The sequence below is a fragment of the Procambarus clarkii genome, chromosome 71 (assembly GCF_040958095.1).
Source record: "Procambarus clarkii isolate CNS0578487 chromosome 71, FALCON_Pclarkii_2.0, whole genome shotgun sequence".
Lineage (NCBI taxonomy): Eukaryota > Metazoa > Arthropoda > Malacostraca > Decapoda > Cambaridae > Procambarus > Procambarus clarkii.
This window is the reverse complement of record NC_091220.1, coordinates 17,012,017-17,032,760: the sequence shown is the minus strand read 5'-3', so window position 1 is coordinate 17,032,760 and position 20,744 is coordinate 17,012,017. Positions and strand designations below refer to the sequence as shown.

The 20,744-nt window shown below is 44.0% G+C and overlaps 1 protein-coding gene across 36 annotated transcripts in view; it reads right to left on the bottom strand.

Annotated features, from left to right (window-relative positions):
* RhoGAPp190 (Rho GTPase-activating protein 190) overlaps positions 1 to 20,744 on the bottom strand; it is a 181,864-nt gene that overhangs the window by 144,104 nt on the left and 17,016 nt on the right. For all 36 annotated transcript variants that reach the window (XM_069312127.1, XM_069312143.1, XM_069312139.1 and 33 more), the window contains exon 2: positions 8,554 to 9,281. In XM_069312127.1, coding sequence (XP_069168228.1) covers positions 8,554 to 8,727 — 174 coding nt within the window. In that variant the 5' untranslated portion in view covers positions 8,728 to 9,281. The remainder of the gene's footprint in view (positions 1 to 8,553; positions 9,282 to 20,744) is intronic.

Sequence of the window (20,744 nt, the reverse complement as noted above, 5' to 3'; positions counted from 1 at the left end):
TATTCAAATTATTTGTACTGTCCATCTTGACAGCATAAATAATACTTTCCCCTTCAGAACAGGAGAGACTGCTGAAAAAGAGGAACACCAAGAACATACACGACATACATAGACACAATAAAGCGCCTAAAATATCGGGATCATCTCAAAGCTCTCCAGATGTACTCTCTACAAAGGAGACAAGAAGAGAGATATCAAATAATATATAGACTGTACATGGAAAATGCTGGTAGGCCAGGTCCCAAATTTTAAATAAAATATCAACATACCGGAGTAAACGATATGGAAGAAAATGCAGAATAGAGCCGTTGAAGAACAGAGGTGCCATAGGCCCAATCAGAGAACACTGTATAAACATCAGAGGTCCACGGTTGTTCAACATCCTCCCAGCGAGAATAAGAAATATTGCCAAAACAACAGTGGATGTCTTCAAGAGAAAACTGGATAGTTTTGTTCAAGAAGAACTGGACCAACCAGGCTGTAGTGGATATGTGGACCTGCATGCCACTCCAGGCATGTGTAGTGGGCAGCATGCCCACGTACAAAAACTCAGGCAAATCATAACATAGAACGAAAAGGCAATGTAAAGGACCTGGGTGTACTCATGTCGGAAGACCTTACCTTTAAAGAACACAATAAAGTAGCCGTCACAACTGCAAGAAAAATGACAGGTTGGATAACAAGAACTTTTCACACTAGAGATGCTATACCGATGATGATACTTTTCAAAACGCTTGTGCTCTCTAGAGTGGAGTACTGCTGCACAATGACAGCCCCTTTCAAAGCTGGAGAAATTGCTGACCTAGAGAGCGTGCAGAGATCCTTTACTGCTAGAATCCACTCAGTAAAACATCTAAATTACTGGGACCGACTAAAGAGCCTAAATCTGTACTCCCTTGAGCGCAGGCGGGAGAGATACATAATAATTTACACGTGGAAAATAATTGAGGGGCTGGTCCCAAACCTGCACACAGAAATAACACCACATGAGACCAGAAGACATGGCAGGATGTGCAGAATACCCCCGTTGAAAAGCAGAGGTGCAACAGGTACTCTGAGAGAGAACTCTATCAACATCAGAGGCCCGAGACTGTTCAACACGCTTCCACTACACATAAGGGGCATAACTGGCAAACCCCTCACAGTGTTCAAGAGAGAACTGGATAAGCACCTCCAAAGGATACCTGATCAACCAGGCTGTGACTCATACGTCAAGCTGCGAGCAGCCGCGTCTAACAGCCTGGTTGATCAGTCCAGCAACCAGGAGGCCTGGTCGACGACCGGGCCGCGGGGACACTAAGCCCCGGAAGCACCTCAAGGTAGCCTCAAGGTAGGTAGCATACCTATTGGACTAAGCTCTCACAAGTCCCTGGGCCAGGCTTGCAGAATAGAAGAACTCCCAGACCCTCATCATGCAAGAACCAATTAGGAATCCCAGAACCCCATCCAGGTACATTTAACATTAAATTCATACATTATAGCAAAGAAATACTGGGAACTGGTGCTTCCACATGCACTACGCTCCATTACATCTCTCTTATCTACTTCAACTAATACAACCCACACGAACATTTTTTTTTTTATATTTCAGTAATGCCCGAGATTCTATTTCAGAGACCCGAGACTGTTCAACACGCTTCCACTACACATAAGGGGCATAACTGGCCGACCCCTCACAGTGTTCAAGAGAGAACTGGATAAGCACCTACAAAGGATACCTGATCAACCAGGCTGTGACTCATACGTCAGGCTGCGAGCAGCCGCGTCTAACAGCCTGGTTGATCAGTCCAGCAACCAGGAGGCCTGGTTGACGACCGGGCCGCGGGGACACTAAGCCCCGGAAGCACCTCAAGGTAACCTCAAGGTAACCAAGGTATGCTCAACTCATGGGAGTTCATTACCATCGTACCTTATATCTCCTGATCCAGTTGTACTTTGACATTTTGTTCAGTCTAGCAAGATTTGACCTCTCTAGTTGACCTGGTTGAGCTCAATGATGTAACTCCAACTTATCCAGATGAATGCCAATCTACAGTATGTATCTATTTGTGATTTGGTTCTAAGTCCAATGAGTCGGACAATACAGTGAAGCAACATGATGGTGGGCCTAATCACAAGAATCAACCTTCTCCAGTCCATAACATTGGGATGAGAATGAAGGACTTCCCAACTACACCTTGTATTCAAGATTGTGAATTGCCTTATGGGATACCCAGTAACAGTGATCCACCTTCCCATTCCCACCTTCACCAGTGATCTCATTGGAAGGGCACTCCCCTTCCAAACACTAACATCTTTCCTCCTCCTCACTGTCTTCCATGTGCCAACAAGAGTCCTCATTCAAGGAACGATATACATATAGTAGTACTGTATTGTAGCTAGTACAAAATGAGTATTATTCAGTATAAAATGTATTTTTAAGTTAATATTTTTGGGGTGCGGAATGGATTAATTCAATTTACATTATTTCTTACGGGAAAATTCGTTTCAACTTACGACCTGTCTCTGGAAACGGTTTAAATTCGTAAGTCAACACCCCACTGTACAGTACTAACATGCTGATATAGCCAGGCTTTTGCTGTTGTGGAGACTGACCTTGTTGTATTAAGTGCAGCTCTTGACCCCAGTGCGCTCTACCAGCCAAATATCGCTTCCCACCCAAGGAAAGACTGGAAGCCTAAGACTACTGACTCGCTCAGAGCGAGGCCCACCACAAACGAGAAGGATTCTAAGGAAGCAATCCCCTAACACTCCAGGGAATATCACCTTGGCAGCGCAAGGGCAACATTTTAAGGAGCGTACAACGATGATGACCCGGAGCACATGCAGCTCTAAGTGCTCTAAACGTTTGGTTCCTGCAGCACCAAGATAACAGGAACAACCAGAAAGGCAAAAACACCACTTAGCTGAAAAACAGAAAATCAGAGCCGGAGTGACAGAGAGGGCAACCAGGAACATACTACAATCAAAAAGACCTGAGGGTGGATCAGCCAGCTGACCCCAGGCTGCCTCCCTCCCTCTACCCCCAAACAAGAAAGGAATTAGGGCAAATGAGCTAGTGATAGTTTCATGAGTTTTAATAGTTTGTTTACATTGTTGGGAAGTTCTTTGGCCGTTTTCAAGACTGCAGGCTTGTTTATAACCAGCAGTCGTCTGTTTTTGTTAACTGGGTGTCTAGATGCTTTCCTGATGGTTGCAGACATGAATAAATTCATAGTAATTTTATAGGGTCCTGGTAGTACAGTCGGGTTTGTTCTCGACACAAAATCGAGAATTCCAGGATCAAATCATGGGCGGGGTAGAAATGGTTTAGCTCATTACCTTTCACCTAATGCACCTGTTCACCTAGCAGTAAGTAGGTACTCAAGAGTTAATCAGCTTGTTATGGGGTTGCATCCTGGGCGGGGTCAGTAATTTGGCCTTGGGGTAGGGTGACCTCGATAAAAGCCTAACATTTCACTAAAACGTAAAAAGCCTAAAACACTTTGGTTTCCTATCCCCTAACACAATGAATGAATTATAAGTGCCACCACTCCCTGCGCTTCTTTTGATGGGGCCAGGTCTGGCTCATGGTCCCTGGTACCTGCTTGATGGGGTTCTGAGAGTTCTTCTACTCCCAAAGCCTGACCCGAGGCCAGGCTTGGTAGGCCTAAAAAGAACTCCCCAACTGATGGCACCTAGTAGTTTGGCACATTATCAGAGATAGTAGTGTAATCTATGTTTACATATACATATTTAGTTGATTAAGACACAGTTTAGTGGTTTTCATATATATTTAGTAGTCTTGGTTGGTTACAGCAGTCGGTTTCTTGGCAGTGTAGTGAAGTGTTGTAGTAGTTGAGTTGAAGCCTGGAGCAGTGCAGAGAGTTGAATGAGGCCGGGGGTAGAGAGCTCAGATGCGGGGTGTGTTGAGCCTGGTGCTCTGAATGCAGGAGTCGAGGAGCTCGAGTGTGGGACGAGAGTGGAAGCTCGATGCGGCCGGAGTCTGGCTGTCTGCTCTGTGTCGAAGGCTGAAGTGTCTTGTGAGGGTAGAAACTGAACACATCGAGTGTTACATTGTTCTTGGTGAATGTTGAAGATGTGCTGTATCTCAAACGTCTGAACCACTGTTGGAGCTAGACTCCTGATGATTGTTGTTGTTTTAGATTCAGCCACTCAGAACTAAAAGTTCCAAGTAGCACGGGCTATGGTGAGCCCATAAGTGGAGGGTCTTTGGAGCCATTATCTGTATTAATAGCTGATACTAGAGATCTGCGAATGGATGGGGGCCTTCGTGGTGGATTTCAGCCTAGGAGGGCTGGCTGTACCAGTTATGGAACTGGTGGGGTTAGTGTAGACCTCTATGTCTTCTGTTTTTTCTTTGCCCTAGACTTTGGGTGAGCCGTGCTGTCGTTGGAATTTGGTGAGGTGGCCTCCACGAGGTCTTGTACCGAGTAGGTGTCGTATTTGTGGTGCGGCAGTGGAACTCCTAATAAGATTTCCTCATCTAAGGAGTCCGTAACCTCTGTAGTTGGTGTTTTTGTCTTTCGCCTTGCTGCCTTAGGTAGGCTCAGGTGTCGTGGATTGGTGGTTGAAGCTATTTCAGGAGACCCTGATGATTGATAAAGATTAAGCCACCCAAGTGGTGGCATGGGCATGAATAGTCCGTAAACCCTGATGATTAGCTTTTGACTGCTTGTATTACCAGTCCACACCTCACCTGAACATTCTCTAGCAGGTTTGGGAAGAGGTATTAACTGTACATTTGGGAAGAGGTATTAGCTGTACACTTGGGAAGAAGTATTAACTAATTAGTGGACTAAGTAGAATTAACAAACCCATCACATTATCTGCACATATGCTAATGAGAATATGGAGCAAGTATATTACTGACATAATATACTTGCTACAGTAGCTTCAGGGAGCCACAAGGGACTTCCTTCACATGATAAATGTGAAGGATACTCCACATGAAGTATCATGTGGATACTCCACATGATACCTGCTTGATGGGGTTCTGGGAGTTCTTCTATTCCCCGAGGCCAGGTTTGACCTATGAGAGCTTGGTCTAACAGGCTGTTGCTTGGAGTGGCCCGCAGGCCCACATATCTACCACAGCCCGGTTAGTCCGGTACTTTTTGAAGAAAATTATCTAGTTTTCTATTGAAGATGTCCATAGTTGTTCCGGCAATATTTCTTATACTCTCTGGGAGAATGTTGAACATCCATGGACCTCTGATATTTATACAGTGATCTCCGATTGTGTTTATGGCACCCCTGCTCTTCACTAGTTGTATTTTGCATTTTCTTTCATATTGTTCACTGCAGTATGTTGTTATTTTACTGTGAAGATTTGGGACCTGGCCCTCCAGTATTTTCCATGTGTATATTATTTAATATCTATCTCGTCTCCTTTTTAGCGAGTATATTTGGAGAGCTCTGAGACAATCCCAATAATTTAGGTGCTTTATCACGTCTATGTATGCCGTATATGTTCTCTATTCCTCCTCTATTTCAGCAATCTCTCCTGCTCTGAAGGAGGAAGTGAGTACTGAATAGTGTTCAAGACAGGACAGAACAAATGATTTAAATGGTACAACCACTGTGATGGGATCCCTAGATTCAAAAATTCTCGTAATTCATCCTACAATTTTTCTGGCTGATGTAATATTTACTTGGTTATGCTCCCTAAATGTTACGTTTTCAGACATCTAAAGATTGTCACAGTCCCCTTTCACCCAAGGCCGGCTTCCTTCATGACCCAGCAGAAGAAGAGTAATAATTATTAATTACAACAATTATTATTACAATTAGTATTATAATAATAATACAATTAATTAATTATTATTACTCTTCCTTCTGCTGGGTCATGAAAGAAGCCGGCCTCGGGTGAAAGGGTACTCTGACAATCTGTCTGGAACCTGTAGGTGCGGGACTCGGTCGTCCACTTCCTGGGGTTCGTGCGGCCCAAGCTCTGCTTCAGGAGACTGGGGTCATTCTTGCCCTTGGTGGGGTGGTGGTTCTTCGGCCCCGACCATGGCAGTCTCCGGGTTTGGAGTCACTGAGCCTTCTTTTACCAACTTCAAGGTAAACTCCGGAGCTGGAGTCCCTAGGGCAGTTTGTTGTTGCCTTCAACCTTGTTCTGATGGTTCCTGTGATGGCGCTGGAACCAATCGTATCGGCGTTTGCTTTTCCATTTCAGACTTTCGGTGCCGTGGAGATGGGGAGACCTGCTGCATGGGTGACAGCTTCTTCCCCGTATCAACCTACCCTGACTTTGCACCCTGGAAAGCAGTACTCAATGCCTAAAAAAGTAAGGTCTGAAGCAGCACTCCAGACCGACAACTAGAGTGCAACTCCATAGTCTCCCGAGACTAATGGATGCCTACTACTAGTGTAACTGGTCTATAATTCTTTCCCAATGCTTTGCTCCCTCCGTTGTGTAGAGGGGCTATGTCTGCTGATTTAAGTGCATCTGGTATCTCCCCTGTGTCCAAGCTCTTCCTCCACACTATACTGAGTGCCTGTGCTGCTAGCACTTTGCATTTCTTTATTAATATTGAGTTAAACGAGTCTGGATACAAGGCTGAGTGCATGGGGATGTCGTCAATTTCTGCTTCAAAATCTGCCATGCTCGTGTTGATATTAGTTAAATTTACAGCAGTTTGGATATCATGCATAAAGAATTTGTTCGGATCTTCAACTTTCATGCTGTTTATCGAAGTGTTGACATATCCTCATACTGCTTTTCTTAAGGATTTCAATAATTTCATTGTCATTCTCAGTGTATGAACCTTCACACATACGAATAGGTCCAAAACTAGCAGTGGTTTTTGCTTTTGATTTTGCATATGTGAAGAATTTTTTTTTTATTCTTGAATTGCTTTTTGTTCTAGTTGCCTTTTTTCAATTTGATATGAATGCTTTAGACTCTGCTCAATTTCTTCAATCTCCCTGTTTAAATTATTCCTGCTTTGTATGGAAAGTCGTGTCTGCTTAAGCATTTCAGTTACAGTATTTGTTTTTCTTCTTTTTGTAGATTCTTCTAGAATATTTTCATTCCTAGTTACAGCTCGTATCTGCTGGTTGAGTGAAAATTTGTCACAGATTCTTGGTAATTCTCTAATATGTGGTTGGTTATGTCCAGATAGACTTCTTGGTAAAATATTATTGTTCGCTATTCTCCATCTCAGACTAGGCAGGTTGAATTTACCTAGGAAGATAATATCAGGTACCGAGTTTGCCAAATTATCAAGATTATTCTTTATTTTGTTTATCTGTTCTGTAAATTCCTCAACCGGTGCATCTGGCAGTTTGTATATTAGAATAATTAAGTTTATTTTCTCTATTTTTACTCCCAGTGCCTCTACCATTTCATTTGTAGCATTTAGGAGCTCCGAGCAAACAAGGTCTTCCCTAATATACAGACCCAGTCCTCCGTGTGACCTATATACCCTATCACACCTGTATATTGGGGCCTGACAACTGAGTGGACAGTGCTCGAAATTCGTAGTCCTAAGGTTCTGGGTTTGATCCCCGGTGGAGGCGGAAACAAATGGGCAGAGTTTCTTTCACCCTGCTGCCCCTGTTCACCTAGCAGTAAATAAGTACCTGGGAGTTAGACAGCTGCTATGGGCTGCTTCCTGGGGATGTGTAACAAAAAGGAGGCATGGTCAAGGACCGGGCCATGGGGATGCTAAGTCCTGAAATCCTCTAAAGATAACCTCAAGATAGATTATGTCCTGGTATCCAGATCTAAATGTCCAAGAATTCCCCTTCATGGGTTTCTGTGATATAATCAGACCAGGAGGCATGACAGGACGTGCAAAATTGTTTCGTTGAAAAACAGAGTTGCAATAGGTATGCTGAGAGGGAATTCTATCAACATCAAAGGCCCAAGATTTTTCAATACTCTCGCTCTAAATATAAAAGGCATAACTAGCTGATCTCTCATGGTGTTCAAAAGAGAACTTGATGACCATTTCCAAAGAATACCTGATCAATCGGGCTATGACTCATTTGCTAGACTATGAGCAGATGAATCAAACAGACTGTTTGACCAGACCACCGACCAAGGGCCAGATTCACGAAGCAGTTATGCAAGTACTTGCGTAACTTCTTCGACGGCTTTGGTTACATTTATTAAACAGTTTACAAGCATGACAACTTCCAAATGAACTGTTGTTATTGTTATAAGCAGCCTCCTGGTGCTTTGGAACTCATTAACTGTTTAATAATTGTAAATAAAGTTGCCAAAGGTTGAAAAAAAGAGGTACAGGTTCGTAAGTGCCTGCGTAACTGTTTCGTGAATCTGGCCCCAGGAGACCTGGTCGGAGACCAGGCCATGGGGATGTTGATCCCCAGAACCAACAAGGTAAACACAAGGTAAGGTACCACAAATACAGTATAGGTCAATACCGATGCATAAGCACATCTCATTTCTATTACTACACACAACTGCTAAAAAAAAAAAAAACAAATTTTATAAATTAACATAATTTGTATTATGCATGATAATATTTAGGATACATACTCAAGACAAGGACAAAACAAGACCAAGGGAGCAACACTCACCTGCGAGAGGACGGAAATGTGGTCGACGTAGTACTGATCGGCCTGAGGCTTGGTAAAGCGGTTGCAAAGACATGACTTTCCCAAGCCGGTCACGCCCTTCTCTCTCTCTCCACCTGATACACCCACCACAGACACCACCACTTGTTTGGCTGCATCGCCACCTCGACGAGCCATGCCCACCCACACCACGGGCTCTGACGCCCACGCTACGGGAGGCCAGCCCAGGCTCACACACTATTCAGTAAACCCATCACGTATGTGTTGGTGCACCAGCACCCACACCCATGGCTGCTTAAGGCAATGCCACCATTACACTGCAATGGGATACACTTGAAACAAGTGCCACCTCACAGCAAGGTCCCTGCCCACTTTTCAATAGGGCTTTTCTTTTTCTTTTCTCACACTATATCACTACTATTATTACACCATCAAATGTTCATATATTTTTTTATCTAAATAATAAAGAACCTTTCACACCACTTATCACTAGTGTGGGCACAATGAGACTTGATAACAGAGGTGAAAGCACTTCTCCAGGGGCATATTTACAAACTGCTCAGGGGAGGGCAAGGCAGGAGGCCATGAGTGACTTACAGTGAAATAGACACTTGGGTGGACTGGTGTGGGTGAGAGAGGGCCAGTGGGCGTGGTGTTTAGGTGCAGATGATATGAAGGCCGCCCACTGGAGGGGCCTTGCTATTTAACCGCCTACAACCATCTTGCACAACCTGTGGACAAAGCAAAATAAAAAATCAAAGGGTCTAGGAAAAAATTGTACAATTATAAAATATGAATGAAGTGAAATAACATTTTGTTACATCTACAATTTATACCATGCCTTTCATAATTATAATATCAAAGTATCATTTTGAGTCTCAAAACAAGCCTAATTTAGTCCAAAACAGTTTACTACTACCCTGTACTGTACCCTGTACCCACACCAAATGGAACAAAATATATTTCTACACAAAATAAATAATATTTTTAGAAGTACATAATAGAAATGTTATACAGTATATTACTTCATTCACTAAGAGATTAATTAATATATACTGCAGTAGCACAATATACAAAAATAATGGTTAGATTTATTGTGTTATTTAATCAAGAATTCTTAAAGAACACAATAAAGTTGCTGCCACAACTGCAGGAAAAATGACAGGCTAGATAACAATACTATTTAAAACAAGAGATGATGAAAGAATGGTGCTTTTTAAAATACTAGTGCTACCAGGGGGTAATATCATCAAACACAAATAGCCCCATTCAAACCTGGAAAAGTTGCTGATCTGGAGAACAGAATTTTTTCTACCAGAATCCATTGAATAAAATATCTCATTTGTTGGGATTGCCTAAAATATCTCAAAATGTACTCTTTGACGCACAAGTGAGAGATACACATAATAATTTACACTTAGAAAATATGAGGGACTATTTCCAAATTTGCCAAAGGAAATAGTGCACAGTACTTTAATTCCTTACGAGACCAGGAGACATTGCCGAATGTGTAAAATATCCTCCTTGAAAAGCAGAGGTGCACTGGGTATGATAATAAACAATTATATAAATATTAGGGGGCCCAAGACTTTTTATCACCCCTCACTCTAAACACAAGGGGCATAACTAACCAACCTTTCTGTGTTCAAAAGGCAGCTTGATAAACACCTGCAAATGATACCTGCTCAACCGAGATGTAATTCATGTTGGATTGCAAACAGCAGTGCCTAATGGCCTGGGTTAACACCACCACCAAGGTAGCCTCAAGGTATAGTATGGCCATTCACAATCATGGCCAACACAAATTAATGCATGTGTTAAAAGTGCTTTCTTCAGAAATTATTATATCAAAGACAAAGTTGCCCATTCTATAATGTGTGTAACAATAAGAAAGTAGGAAATGGAAATGACAGGTAAGGGATCTAGGAATAATGATGTAAGATGACTTAATGTTTAATAAGCATAACAAAACACAGGTAGCATCAGCCAGGAAACTGACTAGACAACATGCTTATCATAAAAATGCCACCACAATGCTCAATCTTTTCAAATTATTTGAACTTTCCTGCCTTTAATACTGCTTGATATTCACAACCATAACACTAATTTGTACGAGAAAATCAGTAAGAGCAGTGAGGAGGAATCGAACCCATGTTTCTGGGTACTGTGTATAATATAACCAATATCATGAGTGGCAAAAGGAATTTAATGAACTTTCTTAAAGTGACATTATAATTATAACACAACATTATAATCTGGTATCAATGGGTGTAGATCTGTGTAATTACAGTACCTAAGTGTAGTTACAGGATGAGAGCGACACTCATGGTGTCCCATCTAACAACGCTTTGAAACTACTGGAAGTTTTGGCTTCCCCCACCATCTCACGTAACGTGTTCCAACCATCTAACACACTGTCTACAAAAGAGAATTTTCTTATATTTCTTCGGCAGCCTTGTTTAATTACTTTGAATCTAAGACCTCTTCTTCTTGAAGTTCCAGATCTCAGGAATTCTTCCCTATCAATTTTGTCGAATTCAGTTACTATTTTGTATGTAGTGATCACCTCTTTTTCTTTTATCTTCTAGTTTTGGCATATTTAACCCTTAAACAGCACAGCTATAGGGGTCAAGAAGTGAAAAATATTTGAATTATGTAAAAATTACAGTACTTAAAAATGTTTAACAAATCACCAACTTATTGGCTTCAAGGTTGTGAAACTTTCATCAAAATATTTTCAGAAATTGATTTTAGACGATTTTATTTTTTAAAAGAAGAATGTTTTGTTGATAAGGAGAACAGCTTCAATTAACTGGAACTGAAGGATAATGCAGTAATAAAGAGATGCAAGCACCATGCAAGAGATGCAAGCACAAAGAAGAAGAATAGCAGTAAGAAGTGTCCACAAAGTGGATATTCAGCTGGTGCCTTTATGGCACTGCCGAGTCCTTTCCATTTTCGCACTAGAAAATGGAAGCGGTAGGCGAAAGTAACGTACTGTTCCGTTTTCTGTTATGTGTCCTCTGGTAGGTTAGGAGAGGACACTTTATATTTACCATTTTCTTGACGTTGGGAAACCTTAGGAGGATTTATTTAGGCTGGATTTATACGCTAATCTCACGAACACCGAATTTTTCAATGTGATTTTTTTCCCTATCTTTATGTGAAGAACGAGTTCACGTTTCTTTGTGCATAATGCTTCAGTGTGTTACTGCTTGCCACCATTAAAGACCACTTTGACCTTTTGTTTACAGTCTTCGATCAACTTTTGTTTATTGTATTTATACATACTCTACAAGAATTCTTACATTCTTGTAAACCTACTAGCACACAGTGTTTCGAGCAGGTCTTTAATCCTAGTTTTCCCTGGAATACGACCCGTGAAATCGTTTAACAACCAGGTACCCATTCACTGCTGGGTGAACAGAGGCTACAGTTAAGAAATGACAACCAGTCAATCCTACACGGCGAGGATACGAACCCAGGCCAAATCGTTTGTGAAGCACGGAGTGAGTGTTTTACCACCGTGTCACGAGGACTGCAAATCCATGTGAGGTAAGTTAGCTGTTCTTGATAGATAAATGTCTCCAGTTGTGGATGACATAGCAGTGGCCTACGAAGTCACCTGTCTTCCAAAGCTGACTACTATAAGTAAGGTAGGTGTTGGGACCATTATTTGCCACCTCCTGGGTGGCAAATATCACTCTTCATCAATCAATCAATCGGACTATTATTTTATGGGCTACTCATGCCCGTGCCAATTCTTGGGTGGCTTAATCTTCAACAATCAATCGGACAATTATTCAATCTATCACTTACCTTCCCTACCTGCATCACCTAGTCAATACCAGTATACATGCTTGCTGGCCATTCTGTGAGCTATTTTGGTGGTCAAATCTTCCCATATTGTCTGGGTGGATTTTTTATTGGTGTAATTGTGTGATGAGCAAACTCTATACGAAAATATTAATACACCTGTATATATACAAAGCCTTTAAAACTACTGGGTTCCCATGGCAAGAATCTAATAAATGTGGTCACATCAGATGCATTAAAAGTGTAACAACATCAAAGTATAAAAATTATCTGTGTATGGCAGGATGTGGCCACACATCCTGCCTCTGTGGCTACATTATTTCTGCATGACCATGCCACTACCACCTACCTATGCCACCCCCTCCCCTTGCCAAACCGCCACCACCACCAAAATCAATAAGAGATAGAGGCCACAGCACACTACCAGCTTGTTTTGCTCACTCTCTCTCTCCCACTCATTCACTCTCACACTCTCACACACACACACACACACACACACACACACACACACACACACACACACACACACACACACACACACACACACACACACTAAATTGGAACATGCTGGAGGGATGACAAGGAGACTGTTGATATGGATGAAAAATGTTCTGACAGAAAGATGAGGGCGGTAATCAGAGGCAATGAATCCGACTGGAGAAGTGTGACTAGCAGAGTATTACAGGGTTCAATCAGAAGGCATACAGAGTTAAATGAACATCTTTGCTGATGATGCTAAACTATTAGGGATGATAAACGATATGATTGCCATGCCCTTCAAGAAGACCTAGACAAAATAAATGTATGGAGCAACACTTGGGAAATTAATTTTAATGAACAAATGCCTAGTTATTTATTTATTTTATTTATTTATTTATCATATTCAAGAAGGTACATTGGGTTGTGATATTACATAATATTAGTGTTCTTACATTCTTGCAAAGCCACTAACACGCTTAGCGTCTCAGCCAGTTATGGCATGTGGGATAGGAGAAAACAGCCACATGTAACCTACAAGTTATGTGCAATAGCTTTAAAGAATTCTGATAAATAGATCTAGAGGTGGTTCTTGATAGAAAATTGTCATCTGAGGACCACATAAAGATCATCATGCGAATAGTCTATGCTACGCTTTCCAATTTCAGAGTTGGGCCAATGCATGCTGGGCCAACCGGGCTGTGGTGGATATGAGGATCTGCGGGCCGCTCCAAGCAACAGCTTGTTGGACTAAACTCTCACAAGTCAAAGCTGACCCCAGTCCGGGTTTGGGGATAGAACTCCATCCAGGTACATAGTTGTGAAATGATAAAGAAATTGTTAACAACCTTTTTAGAGACCAACATTGGAGTATGTAGCAGTTGTATGATGCCCATATCTTAAGAAGTATATCAAGGTCATTTCTATTTCTCTATATATCCTGCTTTATCATTCTTTGTATAGAGTGGAGAATATGAGATGTTCTGCGATTTGTTTTCTTTGCCTATGGAGGGGAATGCCATTCTTGTTCCAGTTTGTATCTTTTTCTCTTGTGGTATATGACTTGTTCATATTTCTACTGCTACTGTGCCTATTTTCTCAAAGCACTGGATTAAGTTTGCATTATCTAGCCGTCTTTCCCCGCATATTTCTATGATGTCTTGGTTTATTTGTTCCTTGTTAATCAATTTGTTATTAAAATTGAATTTGCTGAATTCTCTTAGATTTAAGACTGGCTGTACAGGTCTATTGCCCATGCATGACTGGACTTTAGTTATGTTATTATCCGAGTAACATGTATTGTACTGTATTTGTAATCGCTATGTCCCTTATCAGTTCATCATTGTTTGTAAAACTATGATCTAGGTTGTTTTCTGATTTACTATTATTTGGTTTAAAGCAAATCTGTCACACATTTGCAAGAGGTCATTTGTGTGTGGCTTCATTTTGACTGCTTCCTAGGATTCTCTCTCTGGTATAACTGTACTTGCCACATTTTTCCATTATAGGTGCTGAAAGTTGTCACAAAGCAAAATGACGTTTAGGGCGGGGTTTGAGCAGTTTTCTAAGCAGTATTTTATTTTCATAAATTAGTTTTTAAAGTGCTGAGGATTTGCATCTGGGGATTTATATAAAAGAACCATCACATTTAGAATTTCTATTTTGATTACTTCTACAATATCATTTGTGTGTTAGCAGCTCAGCCTCTGTAATCCTTTACACCACCACCCACGGGATGGGTATGGGGTGCATAATAAAGAAAGAAATTGAATTGCAGCTCAGTGTACACGAGTGTGTCTTTGATGTACAGGCTGACCCCATCCAGCCTGTGTTTCTTGTCGCATCTATTTCCTGCCGCATCCAGGGTAGGTTATCTTGAGTTGATTTCGGGGCTTTTTAGTGTCCCCGCGGCCCGGTCCTCGACCAGGCCTCTACCCCCCCCCCCCCCCCCAAAGCAGCCCGTGACAGCTGACTAACACCCAGGTACCTATTTTACTGCTAGGTAACAGGGGCATAGGGTGAAAGAAACTCTGCCCATTGTTTCTCGCCGGTGCCCGGGATCGAACCCGGGACCACAGGATCACAAGTCCAGCGTGCTGTCCGCTAGGCCAACAGGCTCCCGCCACAGTATTTGGTATACCGGTAGTATACCGGTAGCCACACAGTATTTGACTATCGTAGAATCCTTGTGTAAGTTTCAGTTTGGGTTACAAACACATTTGCCTTGTAGCAGTCACATTAGAGATATCTGGCAGACACTTAAATTATCCCTTAGCTATTCCACATTCCAAGCATTTAAAAGTTCTTAATAATCCTCATAATCGCTAATGACACCTGCAATCATATTGACAAACCATTAATGATATCTATAACAAGTAATTATCAAAAGAAGACACCCCTTTCTACCCAAGTACCAGGTACAATTTGTTTGCATGCTAAGGAGATTTCTGAACAGGCATTTCGGAGAGTTTCTCTGTCCTCTCTGCAGGAGTGCAATAAGAACTGCAATCATCTTCAAGATTTTATTTTCCTGGTCATAAACCCACTACAGTGGCTGCTCAATCTATTTTTTCATGAGTTATTTGTCATATTGGCACATTTACTGTGCATGTCTACCTACCTGTTTTTGATATCATGGATAAACGTCCCAGTAGCCTAGTCTCTGACAAGGCCTCCTGATTGGTGGTCTGCTCAACCAGGCTGTTGGACGCAGCTGCACACGAGCAGACGTGTGAAGCACAGCCTAATTAATTAGGTATCCTTTGACATTGAAGACATTATGTAAGGTACGAGATTGAAAGCTATATCCTAAGTATCGCTAACAACACACGCTCTTACTTTCTTATAAATAATGGAAGTGCAGGGTTCTATATAGTAATAGTCACCAGTTCTAACTACATGGGCCAAGAAATACACCTTGGGGTACAATTTTACAAAAGGATTTTATTTAACAAATACCAGATTTCCTCACACTTCTTAGAACTGAGAGGGGGGGGGGGGGGTTACTTGGATCCAAGTACTTTTACTTGGGGGTTACTTAGACAAAAAGGGGGGGGGGGGGAATGTCATTCTCCCTCTACAACCTGGGACTTAAGTCATTACTCTATTCCACTCCTCATAGGTCACTACAAAGGACCTGGGTTTACAAATGAATATACAAAATAAATGTGGATAACCTTCCCATGTGACACACAGCTGAGCACATACACCTGAATTGACAACACCCCACTCTCCCTACACACAGGGTTTCAAAACTCCTTATTTCCACAAATTCCTATCCCTAACTCATAAAGAAAAGGGGGGAAGCACCGCTATAAACCTCTATAATACTGCACTTATTGTGTTTGTTGGAGACCATCCACAACACAGGTCTGGTTGTCACTGCCTCCTCCTCCCAAGTTACTGATAGGGGCTTGCACATGTCCCTGTCTGCCTGGTTCCAATAATGTCCCCTCCCTATACATGTCATCCCAATACTTCTTTTATATGTCTTATAATGCTCCAGGCTGTTTGTCTACATTTAACACTGTTGTTTCTCTATATTTTCTTGCATTGAATCTGCTTTTTCTTACCCATTTTATCCCTTTTGTTTACATTGGGTTTTCTTTTTTAAATTACATTTTCCTGCTGAGATGATGCTCTGTGCATCTGAAAGGGGTCAGAGTTCCAGACTGTTTTTTTCAACATTTAACACTGTTATTTCTCCCTACACAAGGGTCTCTCTCTTACATAATACACTGCTATATCTCCCTATACGAGGGGTCTCTCTCAATAGCACTGCTATTTCTCCCTACACAAGGGTCTCTCTCTTACATAATACACTGCTATATCTCCCTATACGAGGGGTCTCTCTCAATAGCACTGCTATTTCTCCCTACGCAAGGGTCTCTCTCTTACAATTAGAGATTTTCTACTCTCTTATGACATTTTGAGCAAATCCTTACTGCAGCCATTTTGCTTGAAACAATACACCGATCCCATACCTATTATGTTAGGCAGTAATTTGTTCCATTAATCAACCATCCTATTTCCTAACAAGCATTTCCCATTCTTTCCTGAATCCATTCTAAAATAATCCAATTTACATCCATTGTTCCAGTTATATTTTGTATTAATGTAAGATACCAGAAGGCCAGGTCTCAAAAATGCACAATGAAATAACATACTGAAGACAAAGAATAGAGCTATAGTGACGATTGGAGGCGCCACTATCATAGTCAGAGATCACCCTGAACACCAAAGGTTCACAGCTCTTCACCCTCCTCCCACTAATTATAAGAAGTATTTCCTGAAAACATATGGCTCTTAAAATACAATTGGGCAAGTTTCTGAGGTAAGTGATAGATTAACCGGGATATAATCGATACCAGGTCCGTGGGCTGCCCAGCGATCAACGTACAGGTAAATATGCCCGGTGAGAAAGGGTGTAAGAGTGTGGTGGAGGGCGTGTAGGAGTGCGTGGCGAAGGGCGTGTAGGAGTGCGTGGCGAAGGGCGTGTAGGAGTGCGTGGCGAAGGGCTTGTAGGAGTGCGTGGCGAAGGGCTTGTAGGAGTGCGTGGCGAAGGGCTTGTAGGAGTGCGTGGCGAAGGGCTTGTAGGAGTGCGTGGCAGAGGGCGTGTCGGAGTGCGTGGCAGAGGGCGTGTCGGAGTGCGTGGCAGAGGGCATGTCGGAGTGCGTGGGGGAGGGAGTGGCGGAGGGCGTGTAGGAGGGAGTGGCGGAGGGCGTGTAGGAGTGTATGGTGAAGGGCGTGTAGGAGTGTATGGTGAAGGGCGTGTAGGAGTGTATGGTGAAGGGCGTGTAGGAGTGTATGGTGAAGGGCGTGTAGGAGTGTATGGTGAAGGGCGTGTAGGAGTGTGTGGCAAAAGGCATGTAGGAGTGAGTGGTGAAGGGCGTGTCGGAGTGTGTAGGAGTGTGTGGCGAAGGACGTGCAGGAGTGGGTGGCGAAGGGCGTGTCAGAGTGTGTGGCGGAGGGCGTGTCAGAGTGTGTGGCGGAGGGCGTGTCGGAGGGCGTGTCAGAGGGCGTGTCGGAGGGCGTGTCGGAGGGCGTGTCGGAGGGCGTGTCGGACGGCACGTCGGAGGGCACGTCGGAGGGCACGTCGGAGGGCACGTCGGAGGGCGTGTCGGAGGGCGTGTCGGAGGGCGTGTCGGAGGGCGTGTCGGAGGGCGTGTCGGAGGGCATGTCGGAGGGCGTGTCGGAGGGTGTGTAAGAGTGGGGGAGGGTGTGTCGGAGAGTGGGGGAGGGCGTGTCGGAGAGTGGGGGAGGGCGTGTCGGAGAGTGGGGGAGGGCGTGTCGGAGAGTGGGGGAGGGCGTGTCGGAGAGTGGGGGAGGGCGTGTCGGAGAGTGGGGGAGGGCGTGTCGGAGAGTGGGGGAGGGCGTGTCGGAGAGTGGGGGAGGGCGTGTCGGAGAGTGGGGGAGGGCGTGTCGGAGAGTGGGGGAGGGCGTGTCGGAGAGTGGGGGAGGGCGTGTCGGAGAGTGGGGGAGGGCGTGTCGGAGAGTGGGGGAGGGCGTGTCGGAGAGTGGGGGAGGGCGTGTCGGAGAGTGGGGGAGGGCGTGTCGGAGAGTGGGGGAGGGCGTGTCGGAGAGTGGGGGACGGCGTGTCGGAGAGTGGGGGAGGGCGTGTCGGAGAGTGGGGGAGGGCGTGTCGGAGAGTGGGGGAGGGCGTGTCGGAGAGTGGGGGAGGGCGTGTCGGAGAGTGGGGGAGGGCGTGTCGGAGAGTGGGGGAGGGCGTGTCGGAGAGTGGGGGAGGGCGTGTCGGAAAGTGGGGGAGGGCGTGTCGGAAAGTGGGGGAGGGCGTGTCGGAGAGTGGGGGAGGGCGTGTCTGGGAGTGTGGGTGTGAGACAACTCTCGCCCTCACAGAAGGCATCGCCAGCCAGGTAGACAAGATGTGGTGGCCATAACCCCTCACACACCCACTCCTCTTGATCAATGAATGGGCCCCCCACTCTCGCTCTTACGCCCTACTCAGACGCGCGCGCGCACACCTCTCGCTCCCCCCCCTCCCCCTTTGGCACTTCTCGCCGCCCCCCCTCCCCCCCACACCCCCCTCTTCGCACCTCTGGCCATCCTTCCCCCCCCCCCCACACCCCCCCTCTTCGCACCTCTGGCCATCTTCCCCCCCCCCCTCCCTCTCCCATCGCACCTCTAGTCGTCGTCGTCTTCACCTATAGAGGGAACACCATTATCGTTGGTGTTGGGGGGGGGGGGGGGAATACAAGAGTTCTTACATTCTTGTAAAGCCACTAGCATGCATAGCGTTTCGGGCAAGTATCGTAATTTTCCCCGGAATACGACCCTCCGAATCGTTTAACAACCAGGTACCCATTCACTGCTGGGTGAACAGCGGCTACAGTTAAGGATTGGCGCAAAGTAAATCCTTCCCAGCCAGGATACGAACTCAGGACAAAGCTCTTAGCGAGAGTTTTACCACTACACCGTGTTGACTGTATTTTCTCTTTTTCTTAGTGGTATGTGGTTTCAGCAAATTGCTAGTGGTACTTTTCAAATCACTTATACTTTCCCGTCTCGAGTTCTGTTCGGTACTCGTCTTCAATTGCATCTTCTTTAAAATGGAAGATTTACAGAGAACTACACTGGATGCATAGATGTAGTAAAATGCCTTAATAATTGGGACACACTCAAAGCACTCAAAAATGTACTCTAGAAAGAAGACGTCAAACATCAATATTTTTACAAGGAAAGTACCCAGAGGTCAGATACAAAACATATACACTAAAATAACTTACCAGAATGAATGATATGATAGGAAATTCAGAATAGACCCAGTGAAGGGTAAAAGTGTCTTATGCACAATCAGATAACACTCAGTGATCCATGGAGGTCCATGGCTCTTTAACCTCTTCCAGTAATATTTCTTACATTTGATGGAACAACAGCGAAAGTTTTCAAGTGACAATTAGAGAGATTACTGCAGGAAATGTCGAATTATTGGGTTATAATGGTCATATGAGCCTGCGCGCCCCCTGGAAGCCACAATATAACCAAACAACTTGCCACAAGCAGTAGCACCCTAGCCCTGAAAAGGGATGGTTCACTGGGCACCAATTCTAAACAACTACAAGCAATAAATCAACGTCTAATCCTGCACAGAAAAAACTGGGACCAGGCTAGGCTTGGGGTGTTGAATGACTCTCGAAAACTGCTTCAGATAAACCATAAACATAGTCCGTGAGCACCCACACACCTGCCGTCTTACCACCTCTTTCACTGTCCCCCTCACATCCTCCTCTCCCACCCTTCTCCCTCCTCTCCCAACCACCTCCCCCCAGTTACCCTACCCATCTCTCTCCCCTGTCAACCACCTCCCCTCAGTTGCATTACCCTTCTCCCTCCCTCAGTTGTACTCCCCTTCTCCCTCCTCTCCCAACCACCTCCCCCCAGTTACACATCACCAGCGGTATATACAATGTCGGCGAATAAGAACAGCGTTTAGAAAGCTTCAGTCATTTAGATGCCTGTATACAACATGCCGCACCTATTTCGTATTATTGGGCCACAGCTTGCAATCCTTATCTCGTTATATACACAAGCAGCTAGATAATATCCAGAGGTATGCCAGTAGACTAGCACTTGGGGCGAGTGATTAGTCATTAGGAAAGACTAAAGAACAATATTTAGCTCAGGTCACCGGAAGACAGACAAGGTGAGACATGATTTTCACGTACAAAATTCTTAGGGGAATAGAAAGGGCTGGTGAAGACATTATTTGCAATTGATGGTATTCGAACCAGATGACGCAGGCGTGAGCTTAGTACCCCTGAATTTGTTCATATCAATAGTGAACAAATGTATTATACATACTAAATAGAGTATAATTTAGAGGTGTAGGCTAAACTCTATGGCCATCTTTAAATGTAGACATGACAAGAGGTCAATAGGCGATG